Source organism: Muntiacus reevesi, chromosome 3, assembly GCF_963930625.1.
Source record: "Muntiacus reevesi chromosome 3, mMunRee1.1, whole genome shotgun sequence".
Taxonomy (NCBI): domain Eukaryota; kingdom Metazoa; phylum Chordata; class Mammalia; order Artiodactyla; family Cervidae; genus Muntiacus; species Muntiacus reevesi.
The window spans coordinates 530,709-553,775 of record NC_089251.1 but is presented as its reverse complement, the minus strand read 5'-3'; the positions used below and the strand labels follow the sequence as shown (position 1 = coordinate 553,775).

The 23,067-nt window shown below is 66.4% G+C and overlaps 2 protein-coding genes across 3 annotated transcripts; one reads left to right on the top strand and one right to left on the bottom strand.

Moving 5' to 3' along the window:
* Positions 1–1,875: 1,875 nt before the first annotated feature.
* Positions 1,876–13,709, top strand: LOC136163597 (endoplasmic reticulum mannosyl-oligosaccharide 1,2-alpha-mannosidase-like). 2 transcript variants are annotated; one of them, XM_065928018.1, is made up of 13 exons: positions 1,876–2,141; positions 2,723–2,831; positions 3,514–3,629; positions 5,295–5,449; positions 5,693–5,802; positions 7,113–7,298; positions 8,028–8,125; positions 8,509–8,697; positions 10,545–10,735; positions 11,233–11,353; positions 11,804–12,001; positions 12,078–12,209; positions 12,788–13,709. In XM_065928018.1, exons 1-13 carry the CDS (start codon positions 2,034–2,036, stop codon positions 12,989–12,991), a joined length of 1,917 nt encoding a protein of 638 aa, XP_065784090.1. In that variant the 5' UTR covers positions 1,876–2,033; the 3' UTR covers positions 12,992–13,709. The 2 variants fall into 2 exon arrangements, with proteins under 2 accessions (XP_065784090.1, XP_065784089.1); XM_065928017.1 differs by having other exon boundaries at positions 7,977–8,125.
* A 1,467-nt stretch (positions 13,710–15,176) lies between these two features.
* DPP7 (dipeptidyl peptidase 7) lies at positions 15,177–21,947 on the bottom strand. Its single transcript, XM_065927080.1, has 13 exons — positions 21,791–21,947; positions 21,250–21,363; positions 21,039–21,178; positions 20,793–20,956; positions 20,432–20,567; positions 20,274–20,355; positions 17,613–17,779; positions 17,307–17,367; positions 16,810–16,928; positions 16,167–16,323; positions 15,965–16,029; positions 15,644–15,714; positions 15,177–15,540 (listed from the first exon to the last, which is right to left on the bottom strand). The coding sequence occupies exons 1-13, from the start codon at positions 21,870–21,872 to the stop codon at positions 15,432–15,434; spliced, it is 1,467 nt and encodes a 488-aa protein (XP_065783152.1). The 5' UTR covers positions 21,873–21,947; the 3' UTR covers positions 15,177–15,431.
* Positions 21,948–23,067: the final 1,120 nt, after the last annotated feature.

Genomic DNA, 23,067 nt, shown 5'->3' with positions numbered 1-23,067 from the left:
AGTAATTCTAGGAATTCACAGTAACAATCAAAATAGCCAACAACGTAAACCGACTGTTCACTGCCTTTGCTTTGCTTTTTCTCAGTCCTAGAGCTGTTTCTGGAGACATTGACCATTTGTTCCTATTGAATCAGCTACCACCCTCCTTATGGGCAACATCTCCACCTGATATTGACAAAAGCCAAAGTGCTCTTCCCGTCAAGACTCAAATTTAAGTCCCTCAAATCCTCTCCCCAGAACGAACCAACACCCTAAGTAGAGAAGCCCCTCCAGGTTTGAAGCCCGTGACAAGGTTCCAGGGCTCAGGGCATAGTGCCTGTAACACTGCTAAGCGGAATTCGTGAGGAAGCCCAGGGGCTGAGGGTGGAGGTCTGTCCAGGACCTGCAGGCCATAATCAACGCTGCTGCCCCTCAACAGCCTGTTTTTAACCCCCACCCTCTGCAAGCACTCACTCCTGCTGAAAGCAATTTTCACTGTAGTTATGTTGTGCGTTCTTTAGCACAGGAACACTGTGGGTCTCATTCAGGACCATTGAAAACAAGGACTCACAACAAAGCAAGTCAAATGAACCTTTTGGTACCAGCGCATATAAAAGTTGTTTATACTCTTCTGTAGTTTATTAAACATGCAAAGGCATTGTGTCTAAAAAACCAATGTATGTGCTTCATTAAAAAATACTTTATTGCAAAAAACTGCTCACCATTAACAAGTTATAACATTTTGAGAGTAACATGAAAAATCAATGACCACAGATCACCATAACCTGTAATAGTGACAAAAGTGTCTGAAAAGTTGCAAGAATTACCAAATGTGACACAGAGACCGGAAGTGAGCAAATGCTGTTGGAGAAATGGTGCCCATAAACTTGCTCAATGCAGGGTTGCCACAAACCTTCAATTTGAAAGACAGTATGCAGAAAGTGCAATAAAGCAAAGTGTGATAAGACGAGGTGCGCCTGCATGCCAGCTGATAAGGCTAGCCAAGACCGCTTAGATTCCACTTGGGAAGGACAACAACGCATCTGGACACGAATGCCCCGAGGTTTCACTGAAATTCCTTCCTTTCACAAGCCTTAAAGGCTGATTTGGACGATAAAAGCTTTCCTACAGGCTCCATGCTATGACAGCACTGGGACGACTTACTACTCTGCCCTTCTCAAACCTCTTCACAGGAAGCCATCACCAATTTGTTAAAACACTTCGGTTTTACAGGGTAAAGTCTCCATGAAAAGCTGCATTTGATCAAACTCAGCATCGATACTTAGGCCGCCAGATCTTGGAAAACACCAACAAAAGTAATATTCCTCTCCTGGTCTCGACATAGCGATTATTTGCTACAGTTGCACGTTCTTAACTGCAAACTCTTCGCCATGCCCGAACAAACTCATTTTGCTGATCAAGCAGCTGGCTACTTTTACGGCTGACAGGTCCGATGGATGAAGATCCCCGGGCCTCTAACTCCGCAGCGGGCCCCGCGTCTTCCTGCCCACCCAGGCATCAGCTGGGTCACATCCACCCGGCGGGGTTGGGCAGGGTCCGTCCAGCCCTGGGGTCCGCAGCTCAGGGGCTCCCGGCTGACGCCGTGGAGCAGGGGGACACCTGCCCGCGGTCAGCACTGCCGTGAGAAGCCCTGGCTGATCCTCGATGCCCACAGGCCCCGGGGGACCGCGCGAGGGCACAGGGCGGCTCAGCGGTGCTGAACCCCTCAGGAAGCCTGTCGCAGCGCCGGGAAGCCATGGCAGTGAGCTGCGCGCAGGCGCGGCCGTGTGGGCGTGACGTCACCGCGCACGGGCCGACGCAAGCGGCGTAGGACCCGAGCTTGCCTTCAGCGGAGCCGCGGCGACGGACGCAGGCGCAGTGGGGCTCCGGAGGCGCGGCAGCGGCGCATTGGCGGCGCGGCGCGATAGGCGGGGAGTTGACGGCGCCGCTATGGCCGGACAGCGGACTCAGAGCGACTGGTCTTTCAGCCCGGCTCGAAGCTGGGCTTCCTGACGCCGCCGGAGGGCGAGGCCTTTCAGGCCCCCGCGGCCGTCATGTACCCGCCGCCGGCGCCGGCGCGTCGGGACTTCATCTCGGTGACGCTGAGCCCCGGCCGGAGCTACGACGGCGGCCAGGGCCTGAGGCGTCGCTCGTGCTGGCGGGTGAGGGGCGGGCCGGGCGGCCGGGTCGGCGCTTCCCCGGCCCGGGGTCTGGGGTCCGGGCGCGAGCGCGGCCGGCTTCGTGGGGCCCAGGCGAGGAGGGCTGCGGGTCCCTCTCCGCCGTCCACTGTGGGCACAGACGGTCTCTGCGGGGGGTTCCTTTCTCCAGCTCTGACCAATGGGGCTTCACAGGTGGCTCGGCGGTAAAGAACCAGCCTGTCGAGAGGAGACGCGGGTTCGATCCCTGGGTCGGGGAGACCCCCTGGAGGAGGAGGTGGCTCCCCACTCCAGGGTGCTCGCCGGGAAATCCCATGGACGCAGGCGCCTGGCGGGCTACAGTCCATGGGGTTCCAATGGAGTGGGACGCTACTAGCCAAGAGCACCCACGAAGCCGGTGCGGGGTGTCGGCTGCAGTACCGCTCCAGCCTGCGGCCCCCGCTTGGAGGAAACATCCCCAGTTTGGAAGCAGCAGAGCCCCACGCTGGACCTCGGGAATTGCTCCTCGTCCTCCCGGAGTCTGAAACGGCGGGAGAGAATTGCTCCTTGTGCCCCTTTCAGTAAAAAAGTCATTGTCTGTCCCTCAGAAATGGAAGCAGCTGTCGAGGTTACAGCGGACGGTGGTCCTCTTCCTGCTGGTGGTCCTGATGCTCTTCGGGTTCTTGTCCTATGTCCACGTGGCCGATGAGTGGACAGGTACCAGCTGCGTGATCCTCGGGGGTCCTGAGGGCTGACTAAGGGGTGGCACAGCGATCTGGCAGCGGCGGGAGGTGTAGACTTCAATGCATTGGCAGGAAGCGAGATAAGGAGAAGCCTAGAATGTTCCCAGTCCCCCGCTATAAGGTGGCTGTTAATCTGCGGTGTGTGACTGTTTCCCAGACTGCTGTGAGAAGCGGGGTGGCGTCCCAGCCGTCTCACACCGAGATCCAGGTCCGAGGGTACATGCGGAGTCTGCACGCACTGCGCTGCAGGCACTTCCGGGCGTGGACTGCAGCGCTGGGAAGCAAGCGCAGGTGCCGGGAGGCGGGGCAGCTCCCTCCTGGGTTCTGCTCGTTGCTTCTTGGAGGAGGAAAGCGGCAGAGCCCCCGCGGCTTGCTCCTGCGAATGGCCTGTGTGCCAGCGTGGGCCCTCCTTGAAGTGGAAAAAATAAAAGTCAAGTGTTTGGGTTGTGGGTGGGGATAAAGACAGGAGCTGCCAGGAGCTATGGGCAGGGTGTGCTTCCCTGTGACCACTCTGGAATTCCTTGACCTGCCCTTTTCGGAGGTCCCAGCCTGTCCCTTTCCAGGAGTGCTGGCTGTGTAGGTGCGGTTTCCAGCGCCCTTTGGCTCTCCTCTGGGCCTTGAGGCGTATTTGAGATAAAATAGACTCTCCTGTTTAGCTGTGGACAGCAGGTCGGCGGCAGCATGGCAGGTGAAACCAGCAAATCCTCCCGTCTTGCCAGCTCCTCGGAAAGCAGCTGAGAACCCAGAGACCGTGGCGGGGCTGTCGCCTCAGGTACTTGGAGTTAACTCAACGTGGAGTCGTAACTGGGGTCCAGGCCAGAAGCGCTTCAGCACGGCGTGGGCTGTTTGAGAGGGACTGGGAAGAGTTCTGCTTCCTGCCCTGTGTCTGAGGTTTTAACCTGAACCTACTTGCTCTGGGCTGGTGGGACGGAGGAGACGTGGGGAGAGGAGGAGGGCCATCCTGTCTTCCGTCCTCTGCCCGTGTGGCGCTCCGGGTCCTTAGCAGGTGAGACAGACCGAGCCTTTTCTCTGGGAGCTGCTGGCTGGGGGCAGTCAGGCGGGGGCTCCACTCTGGACCTGCCCAGATGGAGGTGCTGGTGCCTCAGCATCACAGTGGGGTCAGCAGGGAGGACTGGGAGTTGGCAAGTGCATGTTGCCTGCCGTCCACAAAGGGTGGGGCAGGGGTGAGGCCTCGTCCTGGGGGCCCGGAGCCGTCCAGGGTGGGAGGCATGGGTGGGGGAGCACGTGGAACCTAGAGGGTGATGGGGTCAGCCAGAGCCGGGCCAAGGCCCCCGCCCAAGGGAGCCGGCCTTTGAGAGCCTAGGATGCTCCATACGGGGACACACTCCCCCGGGCTGGGGTGTCCAAGTGGGCCCAGGCGCCCCCAGGGAGAGGCTCTGGGACTGATGCCGGCCTCACGCCCCACAGCGTGCCTGGGAGGGACAGGAGGCTGCTCTCACCCCGTCTCTCTGGAAGGCCTGTGTGTGAGAGAGCGGTTTCTCCCTTTAGAGCCAAGCGCGTTCCTTCGGTCACTTCTGTGGCCACTCTCTTGTGTATTGACTTCACGGTCCGTGACACAGAACGTGGCTGTCTTCCCACCAAGAGACAGGTTTCCACAGGTCAGCCTCCACGACCTGGACTCTGGTGTCCAGGAGGGGCCTGGAAATGAAGGCGTGAACATCCACGTCTCCTGTGGAGCGAGTCTCGGGGCCCCTGCGCATCCTGAGGCCACTGGCACCTCCTCTCTGGGTCCGATGCCGGCACTCGTCCCCGAGACCTGCTTCATCTGTGAAGTTGTGTTTTGGCCGCTCCTGCTCTTGTGACCCGGGGGCCCGGCTCGGTGGGGTTTGAGTCTTGGAAGGGGGGTATCTTCACGGATCCTCCTCCAAGGTGTCCGTGGGTGCTGCAGCCAGAGGCTTTTCCATTCACGAGTCTGTGTCCTTGTGAGCTGGAGGAGTTGCTGTCACAGCCCGTGTTGGGCGACTGGAGCCAGGACGAGTGCGCCCTCCCACAGCGCTTTGTCACTGACCGGCCGCCTCTGCCGCAGCCTTCCGAGGCTGAGGTGGGAGTCCCGGGCGCAGGCCTGGGCAGTGTCCTCTGTGGCTCCATCGACGGGGATGGGGTGGCTCAACCCTGCCCTGCCACCCTTAGGGTCTGACTCCCAGACACGCTCTGGCCAGGAGCTAACCGACCCTCCAGGGCTACACTCGCCTACTGGCAGAGCCTCCGTCAGGTAGTCAGAGCCAGGAGCTGCTGAGAAAGGGGCTCCTCCCGAAGCTGCGCATCGTAGGAGAAATGGAAATCATTTCACCTAGGAAACTGCAGCTGCTCAGCCAGTCCACAGCGCTCCCTGTGTGGTTCCAGGTCTGACTGGGGAGGGGCAGCGTCCTAGAAGCGGGATGGAATCATCGCACAAGTGACCCTTGTCTCTGTCCAGAAGCCCCAAAGGCATTTCCGACGCGGACCCCCCAACCTGCAGATGAGAGCGCCCGATGGAGACGCCCAGGAGAGGAGGCAGGCCCAGGCCCAGCGGAGGGCAGAGGTGGTGGGAGAGGCTGGCTGGGGAGCAGAGGCGCAGAGAGACGGCCTCAGGTACCGGGAGTTTAGAGATGGTCTGAATGTGGGAACCAGTGTTTCCTGGTGTTTTTTTTACAAGAGAAAGTGCTAGCAAGTGTTCTCCTTGTTTCACTCTCGCACCCTCGTGGAGCAGGGCGTCTGCTGGCTCGTCCACTCTCGGCCCCCGGGAGGCGTTCGCGTCTGAGCCTGAGCTCGGTGCAGCCTGGGGCATCCACACCTCTGTCCCTGCTCTGAGCATTCTCGTTTCTCTCCCTGCAGCTGGAGGGGCGCAGGGACCAAGCCACCGCAGGGCACGGAACCTCCTGGCAAGAGGGTGGAGCTTCCCCCCAGGCCTTCCCCGAAGGCAGTGAGGATTCAGGCCAACCCAGGTAGGCTCTGCCTGCCCCCTCCGGGCCTCAGCTGGCGTTGGTTCCGAGGGTCCCGGTGAAGGACACACTCGAGAGTGGGGGTGGCGCTGCAGCTCCTGCCGTCTGTCTAAAGTCTGCTCAGCCTCAGACAGCCAGGTGGACCTGGCTCCTGTGGGTCAGGCGTCTCTTTAGCTTTGGTGACGGCTTCTGGCTCCTGGCGTCTTTCAGGGTCCATTGCTGCAGCTATTTTTGCTTTTATTTTGTATTCTAGTATAGATGATTAATGGGTTGCGGCAGTGGCAACCCACTCCAGTGTTCTTGCCTGGAGAATCTCAGGGATGGGGGCGCCTGTTGGGCTGCCATCTATGGGTTCGCACAGAGTTGGACACGACTGAAGCAACTTAGCAGCAGCGTAGATGATTAAGTGTTGTCAGAGTCTCAGATGAACAGGGAAAGGACTCAGCCGTACATACACGTGTATCCGCTCTCCGGCAAACTCTTCTCCCATGTAGACGGCCGTGTAGCGCTGAGCAGGGCTCCGTGTGCTGTGACGCAGACCCTTGTTGACCCATTTAGAGTAGAGCGTGACAGGCGTCTGTCCCAAACTCCTGTCTCCTCCCCGTTTTCCTTCTCCAGAAGGAAGGTTCATTCTCAGCCTGTGGGTCCCTTTCTGTTTTGCAAGTAAGTTTATTTGTATCGCTTTTCTTAGCTTCTATATATAAGGGATGTCATAGGATACTTCTTTGTCTCAGTTACTTCATTCACTATGATAATTTTTAAGTCCATCCACATTGCTGCAAATGCCATTACTTCATTCTTTTGAGTGGCTGAGTATTATTCTGTTGTATGCATGCAACACATTTTCTTTATTTCTCTGTTGACGGACATTTAGGTTGCTTCCATGTTTTGGCTACTGTAAACAGTGTTGCAGTAAACATTGGGGTGATTGTATCCTTTCAGTCATGTTTTTCTCCGGATGTATAGCCAGGAGTAGGTACTGGGTCATATGGTAGCTCTATTACTAGTGTTTTAAGGAACTTCTGCATTGTTCAGACAAGGTTTTCTTGTCTGGGTCACCAGCGCCTGGCACGATTGATGTCCACAAACCAGACTGCACACCCAGGCTTACTGGTTCCTCTGCTTCTGCTCCTTCGCTGTTTCCTGGAGGGTGGTCCCTGCCGGGACTTGGTGGAGGCTGACGAGCCTGGGCCGGGTGCAGTTTCCGCATGGGCCTTCATTGCGGCCTAAGGTGCCCCCGCGGCAGCCTCACTCGCTGTGGGGCCACAGGGCAGCTCTGTCTGGGTGCCCATGCCCTGCGTTCCTCCTCCCAGCCTCCCAGAACGAGCGCCAGAAGGCCGTGGTGGATGCCTTCCTCCACGCATGGGCTGGATACCGCAAGTTTGCCTGGGGCCACGACGAGCTGAAGCCCCTGACCAGGTCCTTCAGCGAGTGGTTTGGCCTCGGCCTCACGCTGATCGACGCCCTGGACACCATGTGGATTCTGGGGCTAAAGAAAGGTACCTGCTCGTCCCTGCGGTGGGCTCAAGCTTGCCACGCGTGACCCTCGGGCCCGAGTGAGCCTGATCTGGGAGGAGACCACACGCCGCGTCCTGCTGGGCTGCGCTTCCCCCTGTCCTGGCTGCCAGCGTGGCTGTGCTGGCCGCGGGCAGTTCTCTGTCCTCACACGTCCGTGCGCCCTGTGCCTCCTGCAGAGCGCCGAGTGTGGCGGAGGGCGGAGTGCAGGGGGGTGTGCAGCCCGTGTTTCTGTTGCGGTCGGGGGGCCCTGTGGAGGGAGGTGGCACGTGCGCCGCCGCAGCGGCCGGCAGCGCCCTGAGTCTCCCTCTCAGTCCTTGTCGCTGCAGACAGGGTGAGACGGGCGACGTGCCCCAGATGTTTCTGAGCTGGCGCGCGCGGCCCCGTCCGTCCTCCACTCGCACTGCAGCCTCCACCACTCACTGTCTCGTGCCCCTCGGTCGTGTGGCTTTGACGCCGAGCGCTTGGCTCACGCTGCACGGCCTTCCCCACTGCCCGCTGGCCCCGTGTTCTCTGTGCGGTTGGAGGACTCCTGGGCGCCCCCTCTTCATGAGGAGGTGGTGCCGACACCCTGCAGGGGATGTGCAGAGCCCCAGAGGGAGCGGTCAGGCAGATGCTGGACTGTTAATTTGTTCCTGTACCTCTGCTGTTCCCCGTGGTAGAATTTCAAGAAGCCAGGAATTGGGTGTCCAAGAGGTTATTGTTTCAGAAAGATGTGGACGTCAACCTGTTTGAGAGCACAATCCGGATCCTGGGGGGGCTGCTGAGCGCATTCCACCTGTCTGGGGACGTCCTCTTCCTGACGAAGGCTGTGAGTGTCCGGCCTCAGGGCTGCTCGTGTCCCGGGGGGGGCTGGGGTCTCAAGTGCTCAGCGCTCAGTGATTTTCTCGTGGGATTGGGCTGCGGCAGGTGTTTGTTTCCAGTTCTGCCTCCTCCCGCTCTTGAGTCTGCTTCTGAGCACGTGGGTGGCTGAAGCAGCGTTGTACCAGCCTGCTGCCTGCCCGTGAGGTCATTCTGAACTGACTGAGTCCAGCTCGGGTTTTGTAGCTGGCAGGGTTAAGGTCAGGTGAAGCCAGCACACTTGGGTCTGTCCACTGAATTACATGATAGTGGGTGTTGGGTTTACTACCGTGTCATGGAGACAAGGCCTCTGAGCAGCAGGAATCGTTGACTGATCGCTGTGTTGTGTATCAGGAGGATTTTGGAAATCGGTTAATGCCTGCCTTCCGAACACCCTCTAAGATTCCGTACTCCGATGTAAACATCGGCACCGGAGTTGCCCACCCACCCCGATGGACCTCTGATAGCACGGTGGCTGAGGTGACGAGCATTCAGCTGGAGTTCCGAGAGCTCTCTCGTCTCACGGGGGATAAGAAATTTCAGGTATGGAGGGGCTCTGCTTCTGGCTGGTGCGGGTTTTCTGCGGGGCCATCTCTGGCTCATGGAGGCATGTGCAGGTCTGTGTGGTCATGGGTCCTGGTCCATGAGAGTCATGTCGGTTTTGGTTCTTGTCCCACGTTCTCCTGGAGAATCGCGTTTTCTGGTGATACCAGAGGTGCAGACGGGAGACGTCCTGACTGGAGGCTGAGTCCCCTGCCTGGCCCGCCCCCGTGCAGTCCCGTGTCCTCGGGGCCCCGACAGCTGACGGCTTGTCCTGCCGCGCTCGGCGTGGCCTGGAGTCCACTTGCCGTTGTCCAGGGCCCTCCTGCAGTGGCGAGGCCTGCCTGCTCTGTTGTGGCTGAGTGCCACGGGGTGTGTTGGAGCTCTGGGCTTTGTAGTCAGGTCAGTGTAGGTGACGTGGTTGTCCCATCGTGGCGTCCTGACTGGGCCCCGCATGCTTTCCTGGGGACAGTGGAGTGCCGTTCAAACACGGCCCCTGTCCCGCGGTGCTGCCCGTGCATGTGGCGCCGTTCGGGCCTGTGTGTCTGTCTGGCTGTCTCCGTGTCTCCAGCAGCGTCTGCACCTTCCTCCCCGGGGCCCCTCCTGTGGCGGGTCTGTCTGCGTGTCGGCATCCATTCAGGTTTCCCTGTTCTCTCCGCTCATCCCCATCTTTTTTGTTGAGATGTTTGTGTTGAGAGGTCCCGCCCTCTGCTGTGACTGTGGCTGTCTGTGCTCACGTGTCTGGCCGTCGTCACCCTCTAGAACTGTTCCCTCCACCTGAGCAACCCCAGCACTGTTCACCGACACCCCGTTCGTTACCCCACCGCCCTGGGCAGTGGACAGGCTGTCCGGAGCTTCCTGGCGCTTCGCAGGCTCCGCCCTCTCATGCCCTGGCTGCAGTCTGGGTGCTCCGTGAGCCTGCTGTCTCAAGGGGGCGGGACCGGTCAGGGTCCATCCTTTCTCAGCTTAGAGAACCCCTGACGTGGTGGACTCATTCTGGGCTGGTCACTGCCAAGCAGCAGCCGGTGTGCTGCTGGGGACGTTGGCAGGAGGGCTCCAGGCTGGACGCACCTGTCCAAACGTGCCTTGGGCCACCATCCAGCTCTCAGTTGTCTGTCCATGTGGGTGTGTGACGGTGTCTCCAGTTGGATTTGATTTTTTAATCAGTGGTATGTTGCTGTGTGTGTGTGTGTGTGTGTCCGTGTGCCGAGTGTCTTTGCGTTGTGTGTGTGTGTGCCATGTCTTCTGCGTCGTGAGTCCAAGTGCCGTGTGTTTCCTGTGTTCTGTGTCCGTGTGCCGTTTGTCTTCCGTGTTGTGAGTCCGAGTGCCGTGTGTTCTGTGTTGTGAGTCCAAGTGCCGTGTGTTCCGTGTTGTGAGTCCATGTGCCACGTATCTTCCGTGTTGAGTCTGTGTGCCGTGTGTCTTCCGCGTTGTGAGTCCGTGTGCCGTGTCTTCCGTATTGTCAGTCCGAGTGCCCTGTGTCTTACGTGTTGTGAGTCTGTGTGCCACGTGTCTTCTGCGTTGAGTCTGTGTGCCTTGTGTCTTCCGTGTTATGAGTCCGAGTGCCGTGTGTCTTCCGTGTGGTGAGTCCGTGTGCCGTCTCTCTTTTGTGTAGGAGGGCACCAACAGGTCCCTGGCTGCCAGGCACTGACTTGGGGGTCCTGTGCTGTCCTGTCGTTGGGACACGCTCACACCATGCAGGCCGCTTGCTCCGAACCTGTCCCCCCAGTTTGGGGCTGGGAAGTGTCTTGAGGACGGGTTCAGTCCCGCGGTCGGGCATCCTGGCGCTGTGTCAGAGGACAGCCCCTCTGCCCAGCCCACCCGCTCACCGCCCCCACCATCTGCCCCAGGAGGCCGCAGAGGAGGTGACGAGGCGCGTGCATGCCCTGCGTGGGAAGCTGGATGGGCTCGTGCCCATGTTCATCAACACCAACAGCGGCAGCTTCACCCACCTGGGCGTGTTCACCCTGGGCGCCAGGGCCGACAGCTACTACGAGTACCTGCTGAAGCAGTGGATCCAGGGCGGGAAGAAGGAGAGCCAGTGAGGCCTGCTTTTCTGCCTTCGGGGTGGCCCCCGGGGCTCGGGGAAGGGTGTCTCTAGCTGGGGCATGTGGTATCCTTGAACTCAGCGCTTTGACATGGAAAGCGCACCCTTTCCCAGAGAGCTGCGTGGTCGCTCCTTGTCCAATTATAAAACAGAGATAACCCCCCGTGGGGTGCTGGGTCCGCTCAGCCTCAAGCCTGGGGGTGACGGTGGCCCAGGAAGTGTTACTGACAGGAGAGCCCGCAGCTGGCTCCGGGGGAATCAGGCTGGCAGAGGCTGGTCTCCAGTGGCCCCGTGGGGCTGGTTGGGAGGCACTGGCCTCACTGGAGTGGGGGCGGCCCAGAAGCCCATGAGGCTGACCCCCATGGGGCTGGCGGGGCCGGGCCTCGTAGATCCCAGAACGGGGACCGCAGCTTGGGGTGACGCCCTGTTTGTGGACCTGAGGGCTGTGCGCCCACCTGGCCAGAGCACGCAGGCCCTGCTGGTCTGCACAGGCTGCTGGAAGACTACCTGGAGGCCGTGGACGGGATCAGGAAGCACCTGCTCGCCAAGTCTGAGCCCAGGAAGCTGACCTTCGTGGGGGAGCTCAACCACGGCCGCTTCAGCGCCAAGATGGTGAGTGGGAGCGTATTGCCCCGATCCGGCCTCAAGGCAGCTTGGGGACCCAGCCTCTGTGCTTGATGTCTGATGGCTCTGAGAGTGGGGATGACCCGGGGAACCTCGTGATCCTGGCCGTGGAGTGTGAGCGGTCCCGGGTGAATGTGGGTGTCCCGTGACAGCAGCAGGAGGGGCTGAGGTCTGTGGGGTGCCAGGGCCCCCACCCCAGAGCCCCCACCTCCTCCAGGACCCCTGCCCTGCAGCGAGTCTCCACTTCCATGCTCTTGGGGAACCCCCACTCCCAGTTGCACCCCCTCCTGCAGCCAGGGCTCCATCGACCTTTGAGGTGGTCCTTCCAGAAGCTTCTCCCTGCCCGTGTGGGGCCCCAGGCGCTTGGCCTGCAGCTCCGTGCCCTGTGTGAGGCCCGACGGCGCTGGGCCCGCTGATGCGCTGGCCCCGTGGTTTCAGGACCACCTGGTATGCTTCCTGCCGGGGACACTGGCTCTGGGTGCCCACCACGGCCTGCCTGCTGAGCACATGGAGCTGGCCCAGGCGCTCATGGACACCTGCTACCAGATGTACCGTCAGATGGAGACGGGGCTGAGCCCCGAGATCGCACACTTCAACCTGCACCACACGAAGGCTGTGAAGGACGTTCAGGTCAAGGTGAGCCGGGCTGGGCCACGGCTGGGCCCAGAGGGGCGTGCGGGGAGGCGCCGCCTGAGCCCACGTGCCTCCCCAGGCGGCCGACAGACACAACCTGCTGCGGCCCGAGACCGTGGAGAGCCTGTTCTACCTGTACCGCCTCACGGGCGACCGCAAGTACCAGGACTGGGGCTGGGAGATCCTGCATAGCTTCAACACCTACACGCGGGTGAGCCCCCGAGGGTCCCCGGGCCTCGTGTCCCTCCCAGGGCTGCGGGGAGGCCCTGCCCTGCCGTGAGGCCGGGGGGCGGGGCGTCCGTGTGTCCTGTCTGGGGACAGCTTTGTCGGCACACAGAACGTGTCGCTCCTGGGTCTTCTGTGCCCTTGGGCAGCGTGTTTCCACTCAGCGGGTGGGTGACCTCTGGCCGCTACGCCCCAGGCCGGGGGCCACAACGAGCTGCACCCCCTGCTATGCCCAGGGCCCGCTGCCCACCCTGGCAGGGCTGAGACTTGACCTCCGCCCTGTGGCCCCTGAGGGGGACTCTACACCCCTCGGGTGGCCTTGGGGCCTCTGTGAGGCCTGCACGGGTTTTGGAGGTGGCACTTGGCATCTGATCACTGAAGGGAACCGTGGCTGACCTCCAGGGTGGCCATTCCCCCCGTTGGCTTTGGTGTCCTCCCCGCCCCAGACCCTGCCCTGGGGGGCCGTGTGTTCTGGGGTGGGCGGGGAGGGGGCGGCGCCTCGGGCTGGCAGCCTCCAGAGGGCTGAGCCAGCGTTGTGATGCTGCGGCCTTGGCCCTCGAGCAGGTCCCCTCGGGCGGCTATTCTTCCATCAGCAACGTCCAGGACCCCCGCCACCCCCAGCCCAGGGATAAGATGGAGAGCTTCTTTCTGGGGGAGACGCTCAAATACCTGTATCTGCTCTTCTCCGACGACCCCGACCTGCTGAGCCTGGACACCTACGTGTTCAACACAGAGGCTCACCCCCTGCCCATCTGGGCCCCCTCCTAGGGCGGGACGGCTCTCGAGTAGGCGCTGCCCAGGAGGCTGACGTGTGCTGTCCGCGAGGATGCCCGTCGGCAAGACCCGGGCCCTGACCTTGGGGGTGTGGTGTCCCCCCAGCTGGCGGCACGGGCTCCGGGCCGGGCTGCTGACAGAGGCCGGCGGGCCACAGGGCCAGGATGTTTCGGGGCCTCGTAGCTGCTCGGGGTGGCCACTGGGCATCCGGTGCTCTGCCGCTGGTTCTGTGCTCCTCGCCTGGTTCCTGTTGGATCACCGTTTGGAACACGTAGGAATAAATGGGCGGTGTGATTCTGGGGATCCTGTCCACTCAGCGAGTTTCTTCCTTCCTCCTAGAAAATCAAATCATGACTACATTCCTGAAGCCTGAGCACTCTCCTGCTGCCCCGCAAGGGCTTCCTCGGGGTCCTGGGCGTCTGGTCACCCAGGCCACTTTGGCCCAGAGCCTGCGATGTGATCAGGGACAGGGGCTGAGGGTACGGCCCGGTGCAGCCCAGCTCGGGGTCACAGCCTGTGAACACGCCCGACCCAGGGGCTCGGGGCGTCCTGACCTCATGGGGATTCGGGCTCCTGGTGGGCTGTGGTGTTTACACGTTGGACTCAGGGATCCGCCTCTGCCTCTGCAGGGCTGGGCAGGGCTGGGCGGCATGTTCACCGGCTCCCAGCCCAACAGACTTCTAATCCATGATAAAAGTACACTTGTTCTGAATGGCATTGCTTCGTCTATTTTCTGATTTCAAGTGTGAGGTCGGGGCAAGGGGCAGCGGTGGGTCCGGTCTCCCCTGTGTCCATACGTCAGCTTTGGCTCTGCCCGGGGGGTTTGGAAACGTCCTCCCACAGCGCGGGCGCTGGGCGAGGCGGCCCCAGGATGAGGCTGTGAAATGCTGTGGGCCTCAGTGGGCCTAGCTCTGCCCGCTGCCCTGGGTGCGGGGTGTCAGCGCCTGCTGCTCCTCTCAGAGTGCCTGTCATGGTCCTATGTGGCCAGCAGCACCGATTCCTTAGGGCTGCCCAGGGTGTGAAAGTGAAATTAAACGTTGCCTGCTCCTTGGAAGAAAAGCCGTGACCAACCTAGACAGCTTAATAAAAAGCAGAGACGTTACTTTGCCAACAGAGATCTGTCTAGTCAGAGCTATGGCTTTTCCAGTGGTCACGTATGGATGTGAGGGTTGGACCATAAAGAAGGCTAAACACCGAAGAACTGATGCTTTCAGACTGGTGCTGGAGAGGACTCTTTTGAGAGCCCCTTGGTTCTGCAAGGACATCCAACCAGTCCATCCTAAAGGAAATCAGTCCTGAGCACCCGTTGGAAGGATTAATGCTGAGGCTGAAACTCCAATGCTTTGGCCACTTGATGCGAAGAGCTGACTCATTTGAAAAGACCCTGATGCTGGGAAAGATTGAAGGTGGAAAAAGTGGACGACAGAGAATGAGATGGTTGGATGGCATCACCAACTCAATGGATGTGAGTTTATGTAAACTCCGGGAGTTGGCGATGGACAGGGAGGCCTGGTGTGCTGCAGTCCATGGGGTTGCATGCAGAGAGACACGACTGAGCAACTGAAGTGAAGTGACTAGGGTGTGGGTTTCCAGCAAGAAGCCAGATCCCTGGGCTGGGCCCAGTCCCAGCCCAGCACCCTTTGGGCCGGGCTGACCTTTCCCCAGGTGTGTGAGGAGGCATGTTGCTGCTGCAGGGCCTGCCCGCCCTGGTTCACCCGCCGCGGGCACTTGTCCCGATGGCCCTCCCGTGTCCATCCTGTGAGGCCACCGCCCCCTCTCGCCCACAGCCCAGCGGGGCTTTACTCAGGTCTGCAGGGCCTGCCTCCTGTGGCTGCTGGCTGCCTCTGCGCAGAAACCCAGCCGAGGGCCCACGGTGCGCCCATCCCCACGCTGCAGCCCAGGAGCCGCTCAGGCAGTGGTTCGTTCAAACTCCGGACTGCAGGCTTCCTCCTGGACGCTCCGCGGCCCGGCGGGGACAGTCGGCCCAGGGAAGCAGATTGCCCTCCACCCTGTGCAGGCCTGGCCCCAAGCAGGTGGATTTGGGGGTTGCGGGGCCACCGCAGTAGTTAGAGGAAGAGGACGGCTGAGAAGGGTGGAGGCTCGCTGGGGCGGCCGTTGGTTGTGTCTCGGGTTTTCCTGCAGCAGTAAAGGCCCCGCGCCCAACACGCAGGACAGCACGTGGAGCTGAGGACTCTGCTTTATTCAACAGCCGAGTTGAGGAGGTGGTGTGAGGCCTGCCAGGGTCCAGGGCCTCAGAAGGGACAGGGGTAGGACCCGGCATGCCTGACAGGCCAGCAGTGTTTGTCCAGCGCCTCCTTGGGCAAGGCCCTGCCCACCCTGGCACGGCTCCGGCTGCAGGAGCTGGGGCCTGGCGCCTGCCCCTGCCTCGCCTCAGGCCCCAGCCGGTGGTCTCTGGCCCTGCGGCGGGCAGCCTTCATCCCCGGAGCCGCGTGCCCCTCGCCGCCTCCACCCACTTGCCGATGAGAGTGGCCTCCAGCCTGCGGGCCTCCACCACGGATGCAGGGTCGTCTGGGTGGGAGGCTCTGGGGGCGGGCAGGGAGGCGCTCAGCTGGGCTGGCCGGCCCTGAGCCCTGCCACCCTCGCCCGCCCAGACCGGGCACCGCCCCCTCCGCAGGCAGGCCGCACCTGAGGTCCAGGTGGTGCGCCCCCCCGCGGATGGTGATGGCAAGCACAGATGCGCTCAGGTTGCTCTGGATCTGTCGTTGGAGGAGACTGTGTCAGGGGCGTGTGCCCTGGGCTGAGCCCCCGCCCCCGGCTGCTCGTCCTGGCAGGTAGAATGTGGCCCCCACAGGGGCTTGAGGAAAGTGGCTCCGTTATAAAGGAAAGGTGACCGTGAGCGAGTAGACGCCAGGCCACCGAAGGAGAAGGGGAACCAATGGAGGGAGAGGAAGCAGCGATGGGGGGAGTGCGGCCAGGAGCCACGCCCGCGGCCCCCGTGTGACTCACCCCGCCCCGCGCCCAGGGGTCCAGGTCTCCGTTGGAGAAGATGATGTTGCTGGCAGCTATGAGGTCTGAAAGGGATGGAGGGAGCGTGGTGGGCACTGGAGGGCCCCCTCAGCCTGACCCAGGAGCCGGGTCCTAGAGCCTGGGAAACAGCCTGCTCAGTGCAGGGGGGGTACCGCACCCCCACCCCCGCCGTGGGCCTCACCAGCCCCCCCAAAGCTAGTCTGCAGCCAGTCCTGCCGGGGCCACACGCCCCACGTGTCCAGGCAGTACTGCTGGCGCTGGGCCTCAGTGAAGGGCAGCTCCGGGAAGAGGTCTGACACGTTGGTGCTGGAGAACGTCAGGCTGATCTCAGTGCAGGCCTGCGGGACGCCGCGCCACGGTCAGGCTGGCCCATGCAGCCCCGGGCCCCCAGCACCCCGTACCCGGCCGCCCCGGGCCCCCAGCACCCCCCCGTACCCGGCCGCCCCGGGCCCCCAGCACCCCGTACCCGGCAGTCCCGGGCCCCCAGCACCCCCCGTACCCGGCCGCCCCGGGCCCCCAGTCCTCCCGCACCCGGCCGCCCCGGGCCCCCAGCACCCCCCGCACCCGGCCGCCCCGGGCCCCCAGCCCTCCCGTACCCGGCCGCCCCGGGCCCCCAGCACCCCCCGCACCCGGCCGTCCCGGGCCCCCAGCACCCCCCGCACCCGGCCGCCCCGGGCCCCCAGCCCTCCCGCACCCGGCCGCCCCGGGCCCCCAGCACCCCCCGCACCCGGCCGCCCCGGGCCCCCAGCCCTCCCGTACCCGGCCGCCCCGGGCCCCCAGCACCCCCCGCACCCGGCCGCCCCGGGCCCCCAGTCCTCCCGAACCTGGTAGTCCCAGGCCTTGGCGTCACTGCCCAAGCCGCAGCCTGTGGGGTCCGCACAGGCCTGGTACTGCAGGTAGATCTCATAGCAGGGCTCTGTGCCAGAGGAGTTGTACACCAGCCCTGGGGGAGAGCGCTGCTGGGACCAGGTGCCTGGACACCCACCCTGTCCGCTTAGAGGGGTTCTGCAGGGGCCCCGTGGGCCCAGCGAGGAGTGGGGTGTTGGTCCCGGGGGCGGGCTGTGCTGTCCGCTCTGTCTAGGTTGCTCAGGGCTGCAGGACAGCCCACCTGACGAGCCCCTCCCAGCAGGGGGGTCTGGGGCGGGGTGTGCCGCCCTTTGCACTGGGGGCCTTCCAGAGGGGGGGGATGGCCACGGGGGATGGGGGTCAAGTGCCGGCCTCGGTGCGCCCCGCCCCACACCGCCCTCCCTGGGCCTGGCTGCCCCCCACCAACGCGGGGCCCCTGTGCTCAGCAGTGGCCCGGGCAGGGCGGCAGACGCACCGGCCAGCGCGCGAAGCCCCGCGATCCTCGAGCTCTCTCCCAGCAGCCGGCTGCAGCCAACCTGGGGAACATGGTGCCTCAGCAGCCGCGCCCCCCGCCGCCCCCTTCTCGTCCCAGGGCTGAGTGGGCGCAAGGCCCCGGGCGGGCCGCTCTGAGCACCCAGGGTGGCCGGGCCCCCTACCCACCCCCCTCCCCTGCCCTGGTCCCAGGGCTGAGCGGGCACAAGGCCCTGGGGCGGCCTGCTCTGAGCACCCAGGGTGGCCGGGCCCCGCCCCGGGTTCCGGACGGCAGGGGCGGGCGCCATGCCTGGACGGGGTGGGCAGGAAGGTGGCCCACGAAGTCGGTGGCGTAAGGGTAGTCCATCATGGCCAGCACGGTGAAGGCGTTCCGAGCAAAGCCAAAGAGCTGGGTGAGGTCCTTTGGTCCAGAGAGGGGCTGGCAGGTACCGAACTCCTGGCTGACAATGTGCGGGGCTGCAGGGGGGTTGGGGGGGGACGCGGGGCTGTGGGGGCTGCGGGGGGGGACGCGGGGCTGTGGGGGCTGCGGAGGGGGGCGCGGGGCTGTGGGGGCTGCGGGGGGGGACGCGGGCCTGTGGGGGCTGCGGGGGGGGGGCGCGGGCCTGTGGGGGCTGCGGGGGGGGGACGCGGGCCTGTGGGGGCTGTGGGGGCTGCGGGGGCTGCGGGGGCTGCGGGGGCTGCGGGGGGGGACGCGGGGCTGCGGGGGCTGCGGGGGGGGGACGCGGGGCTGCGGGGGCTGCGGGGGGGGGGCGCGGGGCTGTGGGGGCTGCGGGGGGGGGACGCGGGGCTGCGGGGGCTGCGGGGGGGGGCGCGGGGCTGCGGGGGCTGCGGGGGGGGGGCGCGGGGCTGCGGGGGCTGCGGGGGGGGGCGCGGGGCTGCGGGGGCTGCGGGGGGGGGGCGCGGGGCTGCGGGGGCTGCGGGGGGGGGGCGCGGGGCTGCGGGGGCTGCGGGGGGGGGGCGCGGGGCTGCGGGGGCTGCGGGGGGGGGGCGCGGGGCTGCGGGGGCTGCGGGGGGGGGGCGCGGGGCTGTGGGGGCTGCGGGGGGGGACGCGGGCCTGTGGGGGCTGCGGGGGGGGGACGCGGGCCTGTGGGGGCTGCGGGGGGGGGACGCGGGCCTGTGGGGGCTGCGGGGGGGGGGCGCGGGGCTGCGGGGGCTGCGGGGGGGGGACGCGGGGCTGCGGGGGCTGCGGGGGGGGGGCGCGGGGCTGCGGGGGCTGCGGGGGGGGGGGCCGCGGGGCTGCGGGGGCTGCGGGGGGGGGACGCGGGGTTGCGGGGGCTGCGGGGGGGGGCCGCGGGGCTGCGGGGGCTGCGGGGGGGGGACGCGGGCCTGTGGGGGCTGCGGGGGGGGGACGCGGGCCTGTGGGGGCTGCGGGGGGGGGGACGCGGGGCTGCGGGGGCTGTGGGGGGGGCGTGGGGCTGTGGGGGCTGCGGGGGGGGGACGCGGGCCTGTGGGGGCTGCGGGGGGGGGACGCGGGCCTGTGGGGGCTGCGGGGGGGGGACGCGGGCCTGTGGGGGCTGCGGGGGGGGGGCGCGGGGCTGTGGGGGCTGCGGGGGGGGACGCGGGCCTGTGGGGGCTGCGGGGGGGGGACGCGGGGCTGCGGGGGCTGTGGGGGGGGCGCGGGGCTGTGGGGGCTGCGGGGGGGGGACGCGGGCCTGTGGGGGCTGTGGGGGCTGCGGGGGGGGCGACGCGGGGCTGTGGGGGCTGCGGGGGGGGGCGACGCGGGGCTGTGGGGGCTGTGGGGGCTGCGGGGGGGGCGACGCGGGGCTGTGGGGGCTGCGGGGGGGGGACGCGGGCCTGTGGGGGCTGCGGGGGGGGGCGACGCGGGGCTGTGGGGGCTGTGGGGGCTGCGGGGGGGGCGACGCGGGGCTGTGGGGGCTGCGGGGGGGGGACGCGGGCCTGTGGGGGCTGCGGGGGGGGCGACGCGGGGCTGTGGGGGCTGTGGGGGCTGCGGGGGGGGCGACGCGGGGCTGTGGGGGCTGTGGGGGGGGCGCGGGGCTGTGGGGGCTGCGGGGGGGGGACGCGGGCCTGTGGGGGCTGCGGGGGGGGACGCGGGGCTGTGGGGGCTGCGGGGGGGGACGCGGGGCTGTGGGGGCTGCGGAGGGGGGCGCGGGGCTGTGGGGGCTGCGGGGGGGGGCGACGCGGGGCTGTGGGGGCTGTGGGGGCTGCGGGGGGGGCGACGCGGGGCTGTGGGGGCTGTGGGGGGGGCGCGGGGCTGTGGGGGCTGTGGGGGGGGCGCGGGGCTGTGGGGGCTGCGGGGGGGGGACGCGGGGCTGTGGGGGCTGCGGGGGGGGGACGCGGGCCTGTGGGGGCTGCGGGGGGGGCGCGGGCCTGTGGGGGCTGCGGGGGGGGACGCGGGCCTGTGGGGGCTGTGGGGGCTGCGGGGGGGGGACGCGGGGCTGTGGGGGCTGTGGGGGCTGCGGGGGGGGGACGCGGGGCTGTGGGGGCTGCGGGGGGGGGGCGCGGGGCTGCGGGGGCTGTGGGGGCTGCGGGGGGGGGACGCGGGGCTGTGGGGGCTGCGGGGGGGGGGCGCGGGCCTGTGGGGGCTGCGGGGGGGGCGCGGGGCTGTGGGGGCTGCGGGGGGGGGCGACGCGGGGCTGTGGGGGCTGTGGGGGGGGCGCGGGGCTGTGGGGGCTGTGGGGGGGGGCGCGGGGCTGTGGGGGCTGCGGGGGGGGGACGCGGGGCTGTGGGGGCTGCGGGGGGGGGACGCGGGGCTGTGGGGGCTGCGGGGGGGGGACGCGGGCCTGTGGGGCCTGTGGGGGCTGCAGGGGTGGGGGGGACGCGGGCCTGTGGGGGCTGCGGGGGGGGGGGGCGTGGGGCTGTGGGGGCTGTGGGGGCTGCGGGGGGGGGACGCGGGGCTGTGGGGGCTGCGGGGAGGGGGGACGCGGGCCTGTGGGGGCTGCAGGCCCATGCAGGGAGGTGGGATGGTGGCAGGGTGGGGAAGCCGCCTCACCTCCCTGCTGGAACAAGTCTCTGATCTGCCGGAACGCGTCCTGCACGGCCCGGGCACACTCAGGGCTCTGGCCTTGGAAGTCCTGGAGGGAGGAAGGGTGTGGCTGCACCCACCAGCGGGGCTGCCCAGGGTAGGGAGGGGCCGGGGCCTTGGCTTACTGCGGAGACGTCCTGGAAGAACTGGTAGGGGTCGCCGAGGCCTGCCGCCGAGACCACAGGGGCGCTGGCCGCCAGGGCCCCCGCCACGAGGTGCGGGTACTTGATCCTCAGGTAGGCGCTGAGCATCCCCCCGTAGCTGGTGCGGTTGCGGAGTTAGCTCAGGGCACCCCCAGTGCCCCACCGCCTGCAAGGGAGACTCGGCGGCCCCTCAGCGTGCAGGCTGTGCCGCCGACACCCACGTCCTCTGCCCTCTCAGGGCCTCCCACCCCGTGCCTCCCAGGACCCACCGCGTCCCAGACCCACAGAAGCTCTGGGCGGGGCCGGGCACGCTTGCCGGGGGAGAGAGGAGACAGGGACACACCTGCCGCCAAAGGCGATGGCCGGGGCATCAGGGGCCTCGAGCTCCTGCCGCAGCGCCCGGAGTAGCCTTGCGAAGTCAGCCAGGGCCTGCTCCACCGTCAGCAGCTCCGTGTACCCGCGCCTCGTGGACCGCTCGCCGAAAGGCAGCGACTTTCCGTAGTAACGCTGCAGGCAGGTGGCGGGTGGGCGGACTCACTCTGAGCCCCCAGGGCGACCCCCCCACGCCCCCGGCCCGGCCGGTACCCACATGCTCGGCAAAGACGACCAGGGCCCCCTGCTGCGCTGCCAGCTCCAGGATGAACCCCGAATTGTTGGCGAAGGACCACACGTCCCCCTCGTTGCCGGTGTAGAAGAATATGGGCCCCTCGCCCCTCTTCCAGAACTTCTCTGCCGGGTGGAGGCGGGTGAGGGGGGCGCACCCCTCACCAGCAGAGGGCACTTTCCCCAGGGCAGCTCACCTGTTAGCAGGAACCGCTGGAGAAAGGTCTTGTTCCCAAACCGCTCAAAGTTGAAATGGTCCAGAAGCTGCTCGAAGTAGGCCTCCTGAAACTCAGGGTCCCCGAGTCTGTGGGCTGGAGGGCACCACGCTCAGCGGGGGCGGGGGCAGCCATCGGGCTGCAGGGGACGGGGTGGGGGGGCCCGGGGAGGGATCAAGGTGGATGGGAGGGAGCCGGGGGTGGGGGGGGGCGGGGCGCGGGGATTGGGGGGTCCGGTGGGGGTCGCGGGGGATGGGAGGGAGCCGGGTGGGGGACGCGGGGATTGGGCCCGGCAGGGTCTTGGGGGGATGGGAGGGAGCCGCGTGGGGGGAGCTGGGATTGGGGGTCCGGTGGGGGTCGCAGGGGATGGGAGGGAGCCGGGTGGGGGGCGCGGGGATTGGGGGTCCGGTGGGGGTCATGGGGGATGGGGGTTGGAGCCTGGGGGTGAGTGTGGGGGTGCCTGGCGCGGGTTGAGGGGGATGGGAGGGGGCCCGGCAGGGTGGGGGCCTTGGGCCACACTCACCCCTGGCCTCCAGGCCTCGCAGCTGCAGTCCCAGCAGCAGGACCAGGGCCCAGGGCAGGGTCGGCCAGGGATGGGGGCTCATGTCCGCCTCGCCCCGCAGCTTTGGGTCAGGCGGTTGGGGTCACATGACCAGCGGGAACCCCTCACGTGACGGCTCGGGCGGGGCTGTGAGCAACGCTTCCCTACTCGCCCTTCCGTCTGCATCACCGTGGAGACAGTCACCGTGGGGGCACGGGAGTGGGCTGAGGGCTGCAGGGTCCGTGCTGGGGCGGGGGTGTGCATGCCCGCCTCCCGTCCTCCGCGGCTGCTGCGAGCTCGGGCGCCATGCCATGCGCGTGTGGCTGGGAGGGGACCTCCCTGCCGCCCGGCCCCCTCCCGGCCCGGCTGGGGAAGGCCTGCCCTTGAGGGGGAGGAAGAGAGACTTCGGAAGACGGGGCCGGTGGGAGGACAGCTCTCGAGCCCTAGGGTGAGGGGTGGGGTCAGCGGCCCTGGGAAAGGAGCCCAGCACCTGAGAGACCTCGAGGGCCACGTGGCGGGCAGAGGAGGGTGGGCCGGGCCTCAGAGCCCATGCAGGAGCTGGGCGTCTTGCTCGGATGCCGAGCTGGAACCTGGGACCCTCTCCTGCCCCCTCAGGCCAGCCCCTCTCTGGTGCCCCGGTACCCAAAGCACAGAAGGGCCCCGACTGCCCTGGTGCCAGTCCAGGGCCTGGAGGGGCCAGGCAGGCCGAGCAGGTGGCCTGCTAGGTCTCAGGCGGGGCTGTGTTGACCACAGTCCTGCTGGGGACGCGCCTGTGAGCCGGGCCGGAGCGGGTGGGTGGGGGGTGGCCCGCACGGGCAGCAGAGGGGAGGGAGCCGCCCGTCCCCACTCCCAGGACGGTCCCCGGCCCACGGGACCCTGGTGCCTGCCCAGGCCTCGCCCATTGGGTGCTGGACCCGCTGGAAATCAGCTGGCCTGGGCCCCGCCCCGCAAGGCCCCAGGCTGCGGCTCAGTGTGGTGACAATGACTGTCCCCCAGGTGACTCCGCCCTGTGGGTGTGGCCGCCCTGAGGTCACCCAGGGCCACAGCACAATCACCCCAGTCCCCTTCCCGCGTCCCCATCCCTACACACCCTTGGGTCCCTCGCGCCCCCGCGCCCCCACCCCCGTCCCCATGGCCCTGTGCCCCTACCCCTGCGTCCCCACGCCCCTCTGCTCCCGCCCCTGCGTCCCCACGCCCCTCTGCTCCTACCCCTGCGTCCCCACGCCCCTCTGCCCCCGGCCCTGCGTCCCCCTCTGCCC